Here is a 19810-nt window from a genome sequence, read left to right as displayed (position 1 = left end):
TTATGTAATCACGTCTTTATTTTATAATCGGCTTGGCGACTTGACGACATGTCTCTTGTTAAAATCAAAGAACAAGGGAGATTATCCTATAACGAAAATACATTTATTTATTTATTTATTCACACTTCATTGCTAGAAAGAAACACAAATAACGCAATATATATAAATTACAAGGGTTGCAACGGGCGGCCTTATCGCAATTTATATTTTTCTTTTACTTAAATTTTATTAAATCTTAGATTAGAATTTCTTGCAAGAAACAGCCCTTACTCCGTAACTTCTAATTACAATATTTTTTAGGCTTTATATACACGTGTTCTCAATGTTAAGATCAGCGCTATGGCTATTTTGAAATCCACACCGATATTGCGCAACAAAGGCGTTAAGACCGTCTCCTAAAACTGTTCAAAGTTTCAAAGTACGCGTACGAAGCGAGAACTATACGATAGTTTCATCAATATTTCCTTAACGGCATTACTTATTATAAATAAAAAATATTAAATTGTTAAACTGGCCAATTTCCCATAAAATAAATAATATTTTATTTACATACATTAATAATATAATAGTTGTAACTTGTCATGTATGAAGTTTTGTAAGTTTTTGTGAGAAAATAAATAAAGATTATTATTATTATTATTAATATACTTTACTACACGAAAGATGCACATTCACGCCTCCGTTTCATGTTTGATACTATAATACCTCAATTTGACGTATTCTAAATACGTGCCAAATATATCTGTTCTGTCCGTGGTAAATCTAATCGAATTAGCTAAAATGATAACAAAAAACCTAGGTGAATACCCGAACTAAGTGACAAACAATGCGACATCAATAATTGATATGAATTATACTCTTTAAACTTCAAACGAGTGTTTGTTTTGATGTTAATCAATAAAAGAGATGTAAACAAATGACAGTCGCGTTCATAAACCTTTTTCACACTATCTTGTCTCGGATGTATGTAATAATATTAATCTGAGGGGGCCAGTAAATACAAAGGCTAGGGTGTCCGCGACCAATTTTGGCTTCTATATGCCACCCTTGTGATCGCGGGTTTAAATCGCGGCTGTGCACTAATGGATTCGTTTGCAATTTTTCTCCTACAGTGAAGGGAGATTTAGAGAGGAAACTGGTACTAGACCCTAAAGTCGACTACGTATTTTAGGTACACAAGTAAAATAATTACATTAAGCATAGACAAAACAGGTACAGAAGTTTGAGGCCTAAACGAGCGTTAAACTAGTCATATAATTATTAATTTTAAATTTTTACGGAGTCATTTTTTTTTATATTATAGAACAGGGGGCAAACTGGCAGGAGGCTCACCTGATGTTAAGTGATACCAGTGATAATATATATTTTAAATTGCGTACCTTTCTTTTTAATCGCGTTTTCATATTTGTATACATTTCTTTTAGGTTCAATAATTTAACGACATAAGGACTGGAATCAAAGTTCTGAAAACCAAGATTTGTACCAAATTTCATTACGCCAAAAAGAGAACTACGTTATAATATTATATTATCGTTAAACAAGATATTTTCCTGTTACAGGATTCGTGGCGATGCAGAGCGAGACTTAAATTCAAATACAATACTCAAGACCCATTCAAGTTAAAGAAAATGGATAAAATGCCAACTGGACATGAAAATGGGAAAACTGATGCACCCATTGCGCCAGTTCGTAGCGTTCTTGACCCGTACAGCTCAAAGTAAGTGTTCCTCGTTTATCATGTCTTATAAAATACATTTATTTGCTAAGAACTGAAGGTAAAGATAGTATTAATCTTAGGACTGGCCGCGGTTTGTTTTCGTTTCGGCGATCATTTAGATTTTTTCATAGACAAGTAGAGAAGCAGCCTCATGCAATGCAGCTCTAATGCATCTGACAGATGTCATCGATTGTTAAATTTGAGTAATGGCGGTTTCTTCACGATGTTTACTTTTACCCTAGGAGGAAATGTTAGGTTCGCAAATAGAAAAATCCATTAGTGCGCGCCGTGATCAAACTGCCTCAGGGTTAAAGGCTTCCTTCTTCACTCCTTTTACTGAAAATAAAGATGTATGTTAATTTATGCCGCCTTATTTGAATATTAGTACCATCTTTGTTGAGTCTTAATAGGTAAAATACAAGTTAATTAAGTAATAATTACTAATGTTTAATAACAAAACACACCGCAAAACCTATTTTCGAGTTTACCCTTAATAGTCTTAGACCATTAATTTGTTGAATGTTCTGACGTAATCAGACATATCCAATTCAAATAACATTCCCTTTAACGAAACTGTCGAGTTCTCTTTGATGATATATTTTCGGGGCTTATATAATAAGTGTAGCTAATAAAGTAAAATAGTAAATAAGTGACATACTTCATATTCAAATTTTTTTAAGTTATTTATATTATTTTTTATTTTATTGTAGATTTCGAAAAATACAAACTATTCTAAAAGGTGAAAACTCTTTTCGGCCTGATTGTGGTTGTATAGAAATGGTTGCAAACCTTATAGTTCTTTCTTCAAAAATGTTGTATTGTTCGGGACGATAGCGTTCTGGACTTTGATCGATAAGTTAAAAAGTAGCTATAAACGTGAAAATTTACCCCAAAATATAGTAAAGGCTTTAACGAACGACTGTCATCGAGGTTTATGTGTTTGAATTATGCCTATGTGTGCATTTAATAATCGTTCGTAATGAAAAACAGCGTGAGGCAACCGGCATGTCCAAATAATCGAACTGTCTGGCACAGAAGACCGATCAAATCAAATCAGAATACGTTTATTCAGTTTAAATGCGTTCAGCGCATGCTTATGAATGTCAAAATTCCCATAAGAGCCAGACTACGCCATCCGTTTGCAAAACTACCAGGAGGCTTTGTTCTGATAAGAACGGGCAAGAAACTCAGCAATTTTTACCCTCCCTCTACTATTAATATATTACAATTATTCAAAGGAAAATGTCTGACCAACCAGGAGGCAATTAGAAAACATCTTAAGAAAAGAGGGTGCATCTCCACTGTTTTTTGTTATTTGATCAAATGCCTTTTTCATTGTAATTTATAAAATGATCACATAATTATAACGATTATATTTTACGATGATATTATCTTTTATTATATCTTTTTTATTTTTTTGTTGATTCCTAAGCAGTCTTATTTTTACGTACTTTATTTATTATATATTACACTTTATTTCTACGCACCAAGCTTTTCTTACTATCGGTATATTGCATATTATGTATTTATATATGCCCAAATCTCATTACTTATAAGTAATTGATCTTAGCTTGTAATAATTCTATGCTGAATATCACACGGCATGCATCATTATACAAACACCCAAAACTTTTTATTTCATTGTAGAAATATCTACAATGAAATAAAAAGTTTCGACCGTTAATATTATGGTTATATTTTTATGTACATTAGATGCATAGGTAAAAAGTAATACTGCTCAGTTGCAACAACTTAAAAAAATAGACAGTAAAGGTTTTTTTTCCAGCGTATAGAATAAAAAAAAACAAATCTTACTTCTACAATTAATATTCAACAGACTGCGACCCCCTTTTAAAACTAACTCGCCCTTTGCCCGTTTGAGCGACAATGGTCTAGAGAAAGATGTTTATTTTTCATATTTTTAAGAAGTTACGAAGAAAAATACTCTCGGCTTAGGTTGTACTCTTTTTATTAATTAAGTCAATTGCACTCATAGAAGCGTGTTACAAGAAATTAATTAGAATAATAAAAATGCAAAATCACACGTTTTACATGATGCAATGAAAAACATTTGTTTCATCACCCTACGCGCTAAATTGGGATCAATTTCATTCAACATCAATGATATATTGTCACGTTTAGCTTAACGTTTGGAATATTCGACATGACAACTGAAGGGACTGCTCGTAGGGAAAACATGGATTTAAATAGGTTAATAAATGATAGCAAAATCCTTAAAGAGAATAGTTGAAAAATTTTGCTTGTCAATCATTTCTAACAACGAAATAATACGCTAACGGAACCAATAAAAATGATAATACAATTGTTCGTTTAAATAAAAGTGTCATAAAAAATGCAATAAATAAAATAAATCTACAATTTATTCACTCTTTGTTAAGTTTAATGCGTACACGTGTTTCTAAATGAAGTTGAAGTGCAATTTTTTAAAATCACGGAATTCCTATCAACCGTAATTTTTATTGATATAAGTAAATAAAACATCAATTACAGCGTATTGTTAAAATATAAAATAATTGTTTATGGTTATAAATTTGTTCATATGTATTTTCTTTTGTTCTAGGATAGAGTTAACTTGCAATGGCTCTAGAGAAGACTTGGACCCCTACGTACCTGCACAAAACAGACCATTGGAATCGAATACATCGTAAGTATAAAAAAATCATTACTAATTTCAATAACGATTCACATGACGTCATTATACGATGGTTGTTAGAAAAACCTCAAACGTCAACTGTTTTTATATGTCAAACAAAGGAAATAAGACTTTTTAAATTAAGGGAACGTCAACGACCTCTATCTACTGTCACCCCGTAATATGCACTTTTGTATTTTTGAGTTATTTTAAAAATTCCTAAATTGACGTAACGACATTCTGCAAAGTCGATTCTTATCTGGATCGCTTGGTAGTATTTCAACTTTGATTACATGTTAGTTACATTTAAGATATTGCAAGTTTTCTAAAGCAAGCTAATTTAATAGTACCGGGTCAAGGCTTTAGAAGTAGAAAAATATTCGTAGTCTATGGTAGGTATATTGTCAGATACAGCTCGTCGTCAGACATAAACTTCTATTAATTATTAAGCTTTCAGAGATAAGGCCACTAAGCGGGATAAAGTTTTACTCAAATTGAAAGGCTTTTAATTTTATAAAGCAATTATTCAATGGGAGTTAATTATCATGCTGCTTTTGTACATTAATAAAACAGTGACACTTGCTCACTGTATAATTTTAGAACTATTAACTAAAAGATTAATTACTTTTTTCTATATAGAAAGTTTGCAGTTAACTCTGTAGTTAACTGCATTCAAATGAATATAAATTATTATAAGAAAAATAGATGAATAAAGTCCTATTTTTACAATTTCCATTATGAACATTTATTATATATCTTATCAAAGAATTTTTTATAACTGACGTAAAATTACGTATTGCAGAGGCCTTTAGATAAACATAAGATTATACATTACTTCGTGAGCCAAATATGTATTAGATTTCACACGAGCATACTTAGGGAGTTAGGCTGAGATTAAAAGACATTCTTAATATGGTCAAAGTCCGGGCCAAAGTAAGATACTATCAATCCATGTTTATAATTGTATTCAGAAATATTATTCTTGTCATGAAGAACGTTCATAGAAGTCTGATGTCTATAGTTTTGCAGCCATATAAAATTTATTACCTAATGTTTTCGTTGCAAAAAATATTAAATTAAAAATACATAATATTAAAAAAAATTAACAAATAATCTAAGTGTGATCAAACTTGAATTTACAGAAATTTTAATTAATTAAGTTAAGTTAAATTTTAATTAATTAAAATTTAACTGGATATCAACATTGCCTATCCTGCCCAACGCTGCCTAATGTATAAAAAGTCTGTATTTATATGTATGTTTTATTAATTGATTGTTGGGTGGCACATTTTTGTTAAAACAATGGCCGTTATGGACATTTCATTCAAAATAGTTACTTGTCGTTTAATTTAAAAAATCAATGATGTATCATAAACAATACTATGTGATGTTTACTTTCTAGTATAGTGGTACTCAATGCGAATAACTTATAGCCTAAAAGCGTGGATTGGTAATTTTGAATAGATATTTTTTACGAAAGGAAGAAGGCATGAAATTAATAATAAAATATATATTTTTTTCGAATAACAATTCGTGTCATTTAATACGCGTAACCAAGTAGAAAAACCGCTGAACCGCAGTTATTAGAACTTTCAGAGCTTCCTGCTTAATGTTTAACGTTATATAATATCTAATTCTCTCACCGAAGCGAAATAAATCTATCTAATTAAATTGTGCTTTGGTATTCCAAAATTCGTAATCAAAAACAAGTTCAATACTTAATCAGCAATCAATCCAATTGATTGATTTCACTTCATTTCCGAAGTTAGTTGCCAGGAAGTTTATTTGACACAAGCTTCGTATTTTGATAATCTCGATTGTAAACTCACCCTACGCGGAAGTGATTTTAAGTCGAAATACGTACGATTTGATAACGAATAGCCACTTAATTAATTTCATTACGTTTCAAATATTTTACAATAGCACAAGTACATTTATTATGCGACACAACATTAAGTACATTAGTATACGACATCTATAATTTCCGCCCACAAAACGATATCACACCCTGAAGCGCAAACAAAGGTATTCTAATAATATGTACACTTCTTCACTTTAGTCGCTTGGGCCTCAGGGCTAATCAGTGGTTAATGTTCCCTCCTTCATTCCTCAAAGTACTGAACTAACGCGACACTGTTATTGGTACCGCCGTAAGATATTATATTAGCAACCTAATACCTCGCTGAAGACATAGAATATCAGCCTGTGGAAGATATTAATTAAACTTTTGTTGCAGGAGTTTCGGAGCGCTGGCTCATCTTTTGAAGGCTTCACTTGGTTCGGGAGTACTTGCTATGCCCTTGGCTTTTAAAAATGCTGGGCTTCTTGTTGGATGCTTTGGAACTATTATTATTGGCTTTATTTGTGCACACGTCATACATATTTTGGTAAGTATCATTGTTTCATTCATCCACGGCTTGGGTTATCTCTCTGCCTAAAATATGACTGACCATGCGTCAAACTGCTACAGCTTATGGTGACTGGTCGGACTTAATTGTTGTATTGTTGCAGTATTGTTAGTTACTACGACTATTTATTTCCCGTGTTGTTGCTACGAGAATGTAAGTGAGTGCTCCTATTTCACCATGCCTCCTGCTGATAGAGGACTAATCTTTGTTTTTAATTTATTTTATTATTATTCATTAACTATTATTTACTTAAGAAGTCATATGTCACTATTTTACCATGTGTTAGTCATGGCACATAGTGTAAAACAAAAAACTTGGCGATTTAAAAGAGTGGCGGATTGTATATTATCTCTTCCGTTCTACACCCTTGATGTGAAAACTGCTAGTAAATGTAATATTAGAAACAATAAAAATATGTATTTCTGTTTCGCTTATGTAAACTAGAAAATATTGACTGAAAAGTTGTAAAAAAACATTTTAATTTGAATAGAACTAGAAATTCCTACGAAGGACTACCAAGAAACAGAGTTATAGAAGTAGACTTATATTATTATGTTCAGGACACAAGTACTAAAGGATTACACGTCACCTTCACTAGTTTTCTTTGAATTTACTGTACTAAGAGTCGCAATACAAGGAAAAGCAAAGGTTGAGCACAAAAAAAACACAGTTCCAGTAGCATATACAATAGCTGTTCTATAGTTAGTTTTTAGAAAGAGTTCTGGACGTTTCACGTATTACTATTTAAAAAACGTGTGGCAAACGGGGACTGCCGCGGTTATAATTATTTATTTAGGTTTTTTTTTCTTTGATATTAATCCTATCTACCACTATACCAGACTCGGGCTAACAGGCCTATATAGTATGTCTCATTCTAACGCGTAACGGCTGCACCGACCGCGCTTACGCTACGTCACTGAACTCGTCAGAGAGATGTGAATACGCAGTATGAGTTCTGTCCCACTCTAACGCACCTGCGCTACGTCACCAATCACGCCAGACCAATGTCAGACGCAGCATGCGTTTTGTCCCGCTCTTACGCGTATGGACCGCAACTATTTTACATCATCGTGTGTTAGGTTAGGTTCATGATGCGGTCGCCACGCTCAAAGCGCAATAAAATCTGTGCAATAGCTTTACATATTATATTAAACTATCAGGAACTATAGAACTATCGTATGTGCTACTTAAACTCTACACCACTGCCATCGGGTCCACACGTTTGAAATTTATTTTATTATGCATTTTTAATTGTTATTGTAATAATATTATGTTATAAATAGTTATATTATCTTATATTGCATAATATTATTTTTACAGGTTTAAACACCGTACGAAAAAAATTTGACAAAATTCATCGTTTAATAACAGACTTAATTAAGGAAAGAAATATTTAATTTTAGGCAGTGATTGTGAAATATCATTTAATTTGTAAATTTTAAGTCTGAGCTTTTGTCTTCGTTTTATCAAAGTTCCTTAATAGAACGCACAAAACAAGCTTACCAAGTATTAAACATAGAGTACAAAAACAAATATTTCCTTTCAAAGTTACTAATTAGATAAACTGGAAGAGATTTCATTAATTAAAACTCTCTTACAGGTGAAAACGTCACAGCAACTTTGCATCGAAGTGAAAAAGCCATGTTTGGGATATGCCGATACTTGTGATTTAGTATTTCAAAATGGGCCTAAATCCGTTAGACGTTTTGCACCACATGTCAGGTAAAACTAATTATTAACGTTATAATGATATGAATAATCTTTGTGTACTTGATGGGTAAAAAACGGCGTTATAAGATTATCCTGTAACTAATAATATCTATTTCGCCGAGAATCGAACTCTAGAACTCTATTATATGGTTAATCACAGCATAAACAGCATTGCAGGAGTTATCTTTAGGAACAAGCTAATCTAGAACTTGTCTCTAGAACAGACTTTACCTTTAATCAGTTTGCTCTCAGTCTTATGCATATTTGAAATTTACTATAGTAAAATGTATAGTAGACATTTTTGCCATTACATCGTGTATTGAATATCGTATTTTCTACTACATTTCTACTATTTTTTTTTATTTGGACCCCAAAATTAGGACAAACACATGCCAAAATTAACATACATACAGAAATATAAAAAGCGGCGTCGTCCCTATAATATTTGGACAGGACCAGCAAAATCAAGTAGATACAATAGACAGTGTTAATACAAAAAAAAACATAAAATTAAAAATACAAACTATAAAGAATTAAACTATTTGAACTAAGAAAAGAAATTATCGGTAACAGTACCGATAATACACAGGTCCCAATTCTACTCTTAGCTGAGGCCAGCGAACCATGAAAAATGTCAAAACTCAGTCCAATATCATTATGGTGGCGACATAACCTATTAATTGGAGCGTTTCTGCCAACGTTCGACAATGTGGGATGTGAAAACATATTTGATTGTATAATCGACTCTCGACCCGAGGAACTCTAAGAATAAACATTTTTTTTCTGTTTTTCAGAGAATTAGCAGATTGGGCGTTGGCTGTTACGCACCTTGGTGCTTGTTGTGTGTACGTTGTTGTTATTTCGGAATCATTTAAACAGGTTAGTATATTCTGAATTGATCGTTACATTTTTTAATGACTAGCTGCCCCCGTCAACTTCGTAACAGTTTCATATGGTTTTTATCCATATCCTTCTAAGTAGCTACATACTTACTAACATATGGAACATTTTGCTGTGCTATCTGTAGTCTCGATTCTCAACCACATTTAACGCCCGACACCAATAATTAATCACCAATCACAGTGACAGTCAATCGATTTCCTATCTGCATCCCAGTAGCTAAACCCTACGAAGACAATCCATTTTCGGCGATGGATAGAATGCAATGTCTTCGCTCTTTATACTCATATTTGATTATGAATATAAACCAAATAAAATAAATAAAACCGTACAAATAATATTAAAATTTACAAGTATATGTTTAAAACATATCAAATAGCTTTTTAATTATTTTATGGTGTAAGTTAAAATCTTAAGGTAGGATATTGGCACAATTGAACTGTCATTTTCATACAAAGGTCTATCCACATACACCGCATCCGACCTACCGCTTGTATCGACAGATGGCTATTATTAATACACACATACGCACACTTTTATTAATATTTGGATTCAGATGTGTATCTCAGATGGTCAAAAATGGATTGAGATAGGTTATTGGGTTTGAGCGTAAGTCCAGACCCACAAAAAAGGCAAACAGTCTTGCGACCGCGTCACTGTAAAATTATAATAAATATATTGTACATAGCGCGCTTATGGTAACGAACCTTCTGTATGTAGTTTATATTTATTATTTTTCAACAAATTGCAACTAAATTTTAACAACAATTTTTCATTTTCTAAACATTTTCAGTGTTACCTAGGTAAAGACTATTTACGCATGAATTAAAAATATTTTTTACGAATATTAAATTTCATAATTATCTGAACGTGAATAACAATATCATCATAAATTATTTTTGAATTTTTCAAGTACAATACACTTTGCGACTTTTATTAATAGAATAGAAATACGGTTCACAATACAATATAATTAAACTAGCTGCCTCCATGAACTTCGTTTCTCCATAATTTGATTTTACTTAGCTTACTTTTAGTACATGGAACTTTTTGCTATACTGGGAGACTGTTCGGTTTTCCGGAATGAAAACTTTTTAGGATATTCTGTAATTTTTTTCTATTAACCTCCAAGTTCAAGTCATAAGTTTTTAATTAACAAATAAAAAATAGGGGTAAATTGTAGAAGAGGGGTGAAAATACAGCGTTATATATAAAATTTTGTATATAAAAAGTGTAATAAATAAAAGAATATGTTAAGGAGTAGACCACCCTTAAACATTTGAATGAAAAATAGCGCACACGTAACCACACGATATGCACACAAAATTTCACGACAATCGGTCGAGCCATTTCAGATGTGTTTAATTACACAAACGTAACACGAGAATTTTACATATTAGAAGTATATTTTTATAGTAAATTAAAATTAAATTTAGGTTAATTATGACCTTTAATAAAGTCTAAACTAATGATGTTTTAGGAATTAAATAAATGTATTTTTAATTTTATTTTAATACTACTATTCCCAAGAGAACAATTTACAAAAGCTATGATCTAATGAATTTTCTAGTACCTTTTAATGTATCCCCGGCGGAATTAAAATCAAACAAAGTAATTTACGTTATTATAAGTTTATTAGTTACGTTTGAACTGAAAGAAAAAACAATTCGTATGGAAAAAGCAGATCTTGAACACTACCTTCAAGAAAGTGAAAGTTGATACACAATAAAGACTCTAAAATATCGTACTAATAGTAAATATATAAGCGTACAAAAATCGACTTCTTTTAATAATAGTAAAAGTATAATTTTAGGTTAAAGAGATGTCGGTTTCCTTAGGAAAAGCAACTAAGCCTTCTTCCTTCATATAGAGGCAAGGGTAGTTAATCTTTATATATGTACATAAAATGTTTGAAGGTTTTCGAACACTTAACCATTAGTCCAGAACCGCAATAAGGCTTTATAATATGATTGGCAAAGAGGTGGCATTAATTCCAAATTTTCTTTTAATTTTTTTTTTAATTTCAGATATCAGATGAATACGGAGGTCCCAAATGGTCGGTTTCCGTCTTCTGTGCTCTTTGCCTCATCATCCTGATACCACTAAATCAAATCACGAAACTAAAGTACCTCGTTCCTTTCTCAGCGGTTGCCAATTTTGTATGGCTTGCTTCCATTTGTATATCCATTTACTACTGTCTAAGAGATCCCCCACCATTATCATCAAGGAATTTGTCTACATCAATTGCTGGGCTGCCAAACTTTATAAGGTATTTACAATTTCACCTAATAAAAAGTAAAATAATGGCTATAAAGCTTATAATTACTTTATTCTTTTACTTTAATGTTGAACGAAATATTAAGCCGAAAGCAATTTTTATAAATTTGTATATTTGTGTAACATTTACACTTTTAAATCTTAATTGAATGAAATATTAATTCATATGACAAATTAATTAAAACTAAGTGCTTTCCCGTCAGAGGATTCAAATACCGATGACAAGTCACTCTATATTAAAATTTATTTTTCTTTTGAATCTTCTTTGATTTAATTTTTTACAGTACATCCTTATTCGCTATGGAAGGGATAGGCGTGGTAATGCCAATAGAGAATGAAATGACAAAACCCCAACACTTCCTTGGTTGTCCGGGTGTATTGAACATTGCCATGGGCGCTGTAGTGGCATTGTATGGTTTTGTGGGCTTCTGTGGCTACCTCAGTTTCGGTGAAACTGTAAGAGGAAGCCTGACGCTCAACCTACCGCAGGATGAAATGTAAGTCATCTCCATAAACTACAGAATTGTGTACCCATCTCAGATTATCGGGTAAACGATTCAAAGCTCTAGGTTAACTTTACCTAACGATGTACACCGCCATATCCTGAAATTTATATAGGCTTTGACAAAACTTTTACGCTGCCTTTAGCCTCAAATTTCTTCTGTTTCTTCAATTATTTTTTATAGAAAAGTAGACTATGTCTGAGACATGACTTGCATTTTTTGGTTTGAGATATGCCTGTTTCCTCACTATGTTTACCCTCGCGAAAATAGCACACAAAGAAGAAAAATGGTGAGCTTTAGCCACTAGGCCAACACTACTCCATACCTTTGTAGTACTCATAATTTAAGTTAGGTATTGAACTCATTTTCTTAGCGTTTCCACATAATAGGAATAATTTAAAATAATTTATTACAATGATTCTAGTGGAAGTCAAATCAATTAATCAATCAATCAAAATTTATTTATTCAGTTTAGATGCGACTTAAGGCATGCTTATGAATGTCCAAAAACGTTTACAAAATTCGCGAAAGAGCAAAACTACGCCATCCGTTCGCAAGACTACCAGGAGGTCTTGTTCTGAGAAGAACGGGCAAGAAACTCAGCAAGTTTTATCCTCCCTTTACATACAATAATTCAAAAGAAAATGTCATAAACCACAACGTCATTTAAATTACATAAGTAAAAATAAGATAAAATCTGTTCTGTGATTTACCACATTCACCATTACATTATATTACATTCCATTACATTACTTTACATTCACAACACTTCCAAGCGAACAAAGCAAATTATAACAAAGACCTAAGTACATTTTAAAATCATTTGACGAAGTTAGTAACCAGTAAAAAAGTAATGTGAGTAGTTTTTTTATAACTTATTCATTCCACTGGTGCAGGTGGTTTCCGGCGATATTTAGACTTATCTATGATTATTTTAACATGGATCTTCTCCATGACCAGTCCAAGAGTGCCTTATAACATTGTTTATTGTCTTTTGCAGCCTTGCTCAGACCGCTAAAATTCTGGTGGCGTGCGTGATGATCCTCTCCTACGCTCTCATATTTTACGTTCCAGTTGACGTCGCTTGGAGGCGGATATGTGATAGAATACCCGTCAGTAGTCATAGATGGGCTCTGGCAGCTCTAAGGCTATTTGGAACTTTTTTAACAGGTAAATTTACTGTTGATAGATTTATACGAAAATTGCTTTCTCAGTCTTTAACCTTGCGCCGTCGCGAATACGTGATATATTACTTTGGTCACATAAGTTCGAAGCACCTATGGATAATAGCAGATATACCATTGATAGATGTCAGAAAAGATAATTTTGTCTATTTAGATGATATCGACTTAGAACATTTTTTTTACTAGATATCGATCTCCTATTTGTTTTAAACATTGTTTTTATTATATTAATTATTTAGACAAACAATTATGCAAATTCACTCAATTCCGAATTTATTAAGATCGGTAAAGGTCATTACCGAAGTGTGTAATTGCATATATGCTGAATGTATATTGAGCACATTTACAAATATTAAAATGTTTAATAATTGGCATTAAATTGACTGTTACTTGTGCTTGAGCACAGTTCAGTTCACATTTTAAGATAAGCAATCTTAAAAAGTTTACTGATTAACTTTTATAATTGCCATCAGACTTTCAAGACTTTCAAGACTCGTCAAGTTGACGCGGTTAATCAATAATAAATACCTAAGCATAAATGACATCTAAACTTCGAGAGATATTATGATATTTTTGAACCAACTCAAAATTTTTCAACCTTTAACACATTAATACTTATACAATATCGTGTTTTATAAGAATGATGTTTATTTTTTTAGTTGGCCTGGCCTGTGCTATACCAAGACTGGAGCTTTTCATGGAGTTAGTAGGTGCCATCTGTCTGTCATGTCTTGGCCTGTCGCTGCCTGCCATAACTGAAACCGTCTGGCGATGGGGCAAGGACCTCGGCCCTTACAAAATAGTGCTGATAAAAAATTCCATAATTGTTGTTATATCTCTGATAGCTATGGTCTCTGGTGTGACTTTCTCTATTAAAAGTATGATAGACAGCTTGTGATATTAAGACTTATTTATTGTTAGGTGTAAATATTAAAATATTAATTCCGTAATTATTTTTCATTTATTTATGCTTTGACTTCACGCGATATCGATTTTTGTGTCTTATCGTAAGATTCAGTCCTAACTTAAAGTTTAGTATGACACCTTATGTCAAACACAAATACGTTTTTGACATATGGAAGCCATACTTATCTCTAAGTCTCGGTTCAAGCAAGTATTTGTATTTATTAATAATTGCATAACAAGAGTTGATTATTAAAAAAAATAGCAGAAGATGAGCACTCGTCATTTATCTTACTAGTTAAGATTCAAGACATTAAACATAAACCCATACGTAAAAGATTTTCATATAAATACAACGCCAGCGCCATCTTGACCTAGAAACTGCACATACGTCATTAAAAATAAGAATGTTTACTACAAAGCCAATGTTATTTTCATTCCTCGTTAAATCGTCAAATTATTTTGATTGCAATGAATAGAGCAACGGAATTTAATAGGACCGGAATGTTATGCTGATTTGAGCATGCAAAGGATCAAGTGGATTATTACATTTCGATAATGCGGTTTCCGCAGCAACGTGCTCGAAAACAACACAGAATAATGCATAGAATACAATTCCGTGGGTTATTATTATCGTTTATAGGAATAACTTGAGCAAAATAGATATCTGTGATTTACCGCAGCCCGATTTTCTTCTAAAACTTTTAATAGACAATCAGCTATTCCGTCCGGCAGAAGAATCACAAATCCAAATTATGTAAATATAAATTATTATGCAAATATTCAAAACCAACGATTAAAATGACAGGAAATTGTTTTTAAATTTACAAGATGACCGCTTGTTAATTTAACATTTGTCATTTTTAACCACATATGTTTTCGTAATTACTGCTCACATATTATCTTAAATTGTAGTGGCCGACGGAAACATTGCTAATGGCTAGCCTTGATTTATGAGAATCATTCCGAAACATACATTTTTCTACCATCACTTAAAGTTATTATGTTTCGATGTTGTGTTGTTATGTATTAAACAATTAAAAGCAAGAAAACCACATCCCTTACGATAAATTGAAACGTCCATAAATAGTTTATTTTTTATTTGGCATATAATCTAGCAAATAGATAAAAACAAAGGTTAAAACATACAAAAATGACTATATTCTATTGGGAGAGTCACTCAAAAGGTATATGTAAATCAATAATATAAAGATAATATATAAGTTACCTAATATCGCTAAAGAGGAAATTAATAAAATAAATTAAGGCGAACGTACAAATACTTCAATCTAAGAATTATTTTTCATTATAATAATTGCGTTTATAATCCAGTATTTTCAGTTATCCAGTCTCTCAGTAAAGGCGAGGCAATATTAGCGAACGCTGATGGTGAAAGCGCCTGTCCACAGCCTCGGCCAAAGGACACGATGCCAACAGCCATGCCATCTTGAATAGCAGCACCACCTGAATCACCCTAGAAACACGGAAAATTTGAATATCTGTCTTTCAACATTTTTATGTGTATCATCATCACAGCTGTAGATGACAGATTAACCAGCCTTCCGGTGGTGATTAGTCGTACCTTGATCAGCGTTTATATACACACTATTTATGCCTTCATTCACCTTGATAATAAATGTGTGTGTATTTTTAATTTAACTACAGTAACTGCTTTAGCATAATGTAGTGAAATACAAAAATAAATTATATTTTGCTATAATTTGATTTCATTGTTAATCCTGTCGTACATGAGATTGGGTAATAAATTAGGTGTTTTTAGAGTGCACATTCCATGTAGAACTGTGTTTTATAACATAACTAGCGGCCCCGGCTTCGCACGGGTGCAATGATAAGCACGTTTTTATTAACTATTGTTATTTTCCTCGTTAGAGATCTCCGGTAATAAACGCGTCCGATCGCTGCTAAATTCAAAGTGCTATATGAAGAACCGCTTTATTTGTCGTAAAAAGTAAATGACAAAAAAAAATATTGTGGGATATCCTTAAAAGATAGACATATGCCATCGCGGAGTTTTCTATAGACCTTCTCAATGTGTACAATACTTAGTACATTGATAAATCAAAATAATGTACTAAGGTTTATCTCGTAGGGTACAGTGCCTGCTTTTGCAATGTAAGCGGAACAAATGTACTCCTTTTAATAATATTTTTTAATTATTAAATTTTAAGGTTAGTTATTAGGTATATTTTTATGTATTATGTTATTTGTTCTGAATAAAATCTCTCATATTTATTACTTACGACTTAAATCTTTCTCTTCAATTACTTTATCTACTAAATCTATATATAAAAACTGCATGAAAATCCGTTGCGTAGTTTTAAAGATGTAAGCATACATAGGGATATAGAAAGCGACTTTGTTCCTACTATGTAGTGATTTATTAATAAATAGTCTATCGTGGGGGTATGAATTTGTTCCTTGTCCGTTTGTAAAGTACTTATGTTACATTGGCTATTATTATACGAGTAATACCTGGCAAGTACTTTCTCCTCCCAAGAAAAAGTTTCCGGCACAGAACATATTCGTAGTGAGTACTGTAGGGTATACAAGGAAACATTGATAATAGTTCACTACAGGCAATTTCACGGACATAAGACGATCTGGGATAGATGATGCGCCTTGCTGTAATAAATACATTTAAATAAATACGATTTATCTTGAAAAACACTAGGTATAACTAAAATCTATAAATTCAAGTGAGCGGCTTTCTTTATTTTTTTTTAATATCATGAAAGTGGTTTTCAAATGTTTCAAATGTTGTTAATAGAAGGCAAACGAGCTAAAGTCTCACCGTCAAAGTCGTATTAGTTTGGCAATACTTCAGTGGGCAGCTGGTTCCACATAATGGTGGTGGCAAAAACTGCCTTAAGAGGTAATACGGATAGTGTTTTTCTGATCCTGCTTCTGAGGCTTTTTGGAGTGTCTTCGAAGTGAGGAGTAGCGGCAAATGGTGTTGATTGCTTGTGTCTTATTGTGGTTAAGGTGGACTAGATTTACTCTACCTAAGCTTGAGACTCCAAGTATTAGAGTTTAGATTTTAGACACAAGTTTCTCAGCAATCAACAACTGCCCTAAGAAAGAGTAGGTGCTGTCGATCGCATAGCAATGAATGTTGTTATAATATAATTAAATGTATAAGAAAAATACCAGACACCTTTTGGTTTAAGTACTTGTTCTTGACATATATGATGTTCAATTTTTATTGTAAGAAAGCTGTTCTGATTTGCCGAAGCTTTAATAATTGAAATAAAATACATACCCTTGTCCTTCCCCAACCACTGACAACTATTTCCGAATTACCACGCACCGCCCTATTTCTAGGAGGTAGAGCAACAGGCTGCATTGTTTCGCTGAATTCAATAGGTTTTGCCGTTTTCATAAATGCCACATCTTTGTCAAAGGGTGGATCGTCATATTCTGGGAAAGGAGTGACTTCTGCTATTTCTATAACGGTGCCGTTCTTTCGGTATGAACTTCCGGCTCGTAGGACTACTGTTTTTGGATCCACGCTAAGAATTAAATTTGTAACTTAATTAAAAAGAACTCCATATTTACTGCGTAGTTTTCAAATTAAAATTGTTAGCTTAAAACTTTAATTAGATTAAATGTATAGATTAGATTAAATCTTGCTCGTATACATATTAATATTAAGATTCTCATGTTAATAAAATATATTATTATTATGAGAAATAAAGTTCTTTAAACATTAAATAACTATATATTAATTAGGATAAATTTAAATTAAATGCACATTTTCTTCACTGATTTGTATGGCGTAAGGTATGCGGACGTGTTTGACACTTTCACACGTCAGTGATTAGATTATGCTAATGTAGACTGTTTTAATCCTAGCAGCCATCCGAAGTCACGGGTCACCTAGTATCAAAGAGCAATGTACAATATTCTACTATCATGAACATTCACTTACTTTTGTGCACAGTGTGCAGCTGTCATAATATAATTTTCGCTGACTATGAAACCTCCACAAAAGTAGGAGTTATTCACAATAAACGAAACTTGGTAAGGGTAATCCTTTATGTCAGCTTCCTGTCCATTCACAATTCTATCATCAGTCACACTGGGAACGGAAGCGATATCCTTGCCATTTACAGGAACCTTTTCCGATAATATAATATCGGACACAAAAATATTTATCCCTAACACTGAAAAAGGCAATGCAAAATTGTATATTACTGGTAACCGGAAAGAGGTAAATATCTTCTTTGTGATCCACTAATAACAGTAATTTTATAACAATATATACATTCATATAAGTAGTATAGATCCCCATATAGTCATTAATAGAACTCACAGACATAAGATGCACACGATAAATTAACTTTAAAGTGTTTAAATTATATTTAACAGTTGTATTAATATGGTTTTGAAAAATAAAAAACAATAAATTTAAATTTTATCTTAAAATAGTAGTTATGTCAGGGTTCTAGGTTCCCGTTGATTCTGATTAAGAGAGTGAGAATTTATGAAACCTATATTTTATTTTGTTCTATTTTTCTTACCTGTTTGAGCACAAACAGCCGAAAGCGACACAAAGCACATAAACCACATCGTTAGGGAGTTGGCAAGAAAGTGTAATGCTTCACTAAGTGTACGAGAAATGAATTACAATTAGAAACTACCTTTTTATATTACTGTGTCTCATTTGAATATCGCATTGTATGGCCCCTATAACCTATGTATGTGATAATAGCACAACTAGACAGTATGTCATTTTACGATTTATAATTATTTTTTACCGATTAAATTAATTTGTCGCGCATTTGTCACGCTAACTTAAAGATATTTTACAGATCATAATAATTTATCGTAGGAAAAACTAATATTTTACTTGCTTTTCTTTTAAGCCTAGGCGATTAACTATCTGTTTGTCATCGTATCATAATGACGTAATTAAAATAACTTAAAAGGCTGTCAACACACTCGCGAATTCTTTGGCATTGAGTGTCCATGCATGCCTTGTGGCCATTTTTACACCGTTCTATTAAAAAAAGTGCAATTTTCCCCGTCCCATCTGATGTTAAGTGATATGCGGCTTATTAGACGCAACGCCAGCCAAGAGATGCCTACTTAGCCACTGTTTGACCCATGTTGTACACTTTAGGAGAGGTCGAAGTGGGCAAGAACTTACGAAAAGTAGAACAGAGAGGTGCTTATAGTAGGGAAACAATTAAGATGGATGGATCAGTCATTAAGCGTTCAATATGATAATATAATCAAATAAATAAAATATATTATTATAAGGGTAAAAAAGACTGTTCTGAAATCATTTTGTGTACTTATTTTCTTATAGGCAAGGCCTCATTGCCTGAATTGACAGCTTTATGCGTTATGGTTTTCTCTCTACGCTGTTTAGGGACTATAACTATCAATACCAATAGTGTATGCAATTCTTTGCCTATAAATAAGCCCGTTTTATTTTTTTAATACAAAACTGCATCGACGTTATTCCAATAATCCACATGAGCTATTTGTTACCACAATTAGTGTCATACAAATCTCAAGGTGTTGTACAT

The 19810-nt window shown here is 32.4% G+C and overlaps 2 protein-coding genes across 5 annotated transcripts in view; one reads left to right on the top strand and one right to left on the bottom strand.

Moving 5' to 3' along the window:
* The window catches only part of LOC110999356 (proton-coupled amino acid transporter-like protein CG1139), a 34252-nt gene extending 19950 nt beyond the window's left edge, over positions 1 to 14302 (top strand). For all 4 annotated transcript variants that reach the window (XM_022268370.2, XM_045632124.1, XM_022268371.2 and 1 more), the window contains exons 2-10: positions 1560 to 1717; positions 4299 to 4382; positions 6607 to 6757; positions 8379 to 8500; positions 9283 to 9367; positions 11416 to 11657; positions 11950 to 12162; positions 13169 to 13338; positions 14012 to 14302. In XM_022268370.2, coding sequence (XP_022124062.1) covers positions 1629 to 1717; positions 4299 to 4382; positions 6607 to 6757; positions 8379 to 8500; positions 9283 to 9367; positions 11416 to 11657; positions 11950 to 12162; positions 13169 to 13338; positions 14012 to 14250 — 1395 coding nt within the window. In that variant the 5' untranslated portion in view covers positions 1560 to 1628 and the 3' untranslated portion in view covers positions 14251 to 14302. The remainder of the gene's footprint in view (positions 1 to 1559; positions 1718 to 4298; positions 4383 to 6606; positions 6758 to 8378; positions 8501 to 9282; positions 9368 to 11415; positions 11658 to 11949; positions 12163 to 13168; positions 13339 to 14011) is intronic.
* A 1015-nt stretch (positions 14303 to 15317) lies between these two features.
* LOC110999354 (trypsin-3-like) lies at positions 15318 to 18879 on the bottom strand. Its single transcript, XM_022268367.2, has 5 exons — positions 18797 to 18879; positions 18205 to 18439; positions 17536 to 17785; positions 16749 to 16898; positions 15318 to 15729 (listed from the first exon to the last, which is right to left on the bottom strand). The coding sequence occupies exons 1-5, from the start codon at positions 18843 to 18845 to the stop codon at positions 15577 to 15579; spliced, it is 837 nt and encodes a 278-aa protein (XP_022124059.1). The 5' UTR covers positions 18846 to 18879; the 3' UTR covers positions 15318 to 15576.
* Positions 18880 to 19810: the final 931 nt, after the last annotated feature.

Source organism: Pieris rapae, chromosome 18 (assembly GCF_905147795.1).
Source record: "Pieris rapae chromosome 18, ilPieRapa1.1, whole genome shotgun sequence".
Taxonomy (NCBI): Eukaryota; Metazoa; Arthropoda; class Insecta; order Lepidoptera; family Pieridae; genus Pieris; species Pieris rapae.
Note: the sequence above shows the minus strand (reverse complement) of the source record. Positions and strands in the feature narration are given on the sequence as shown.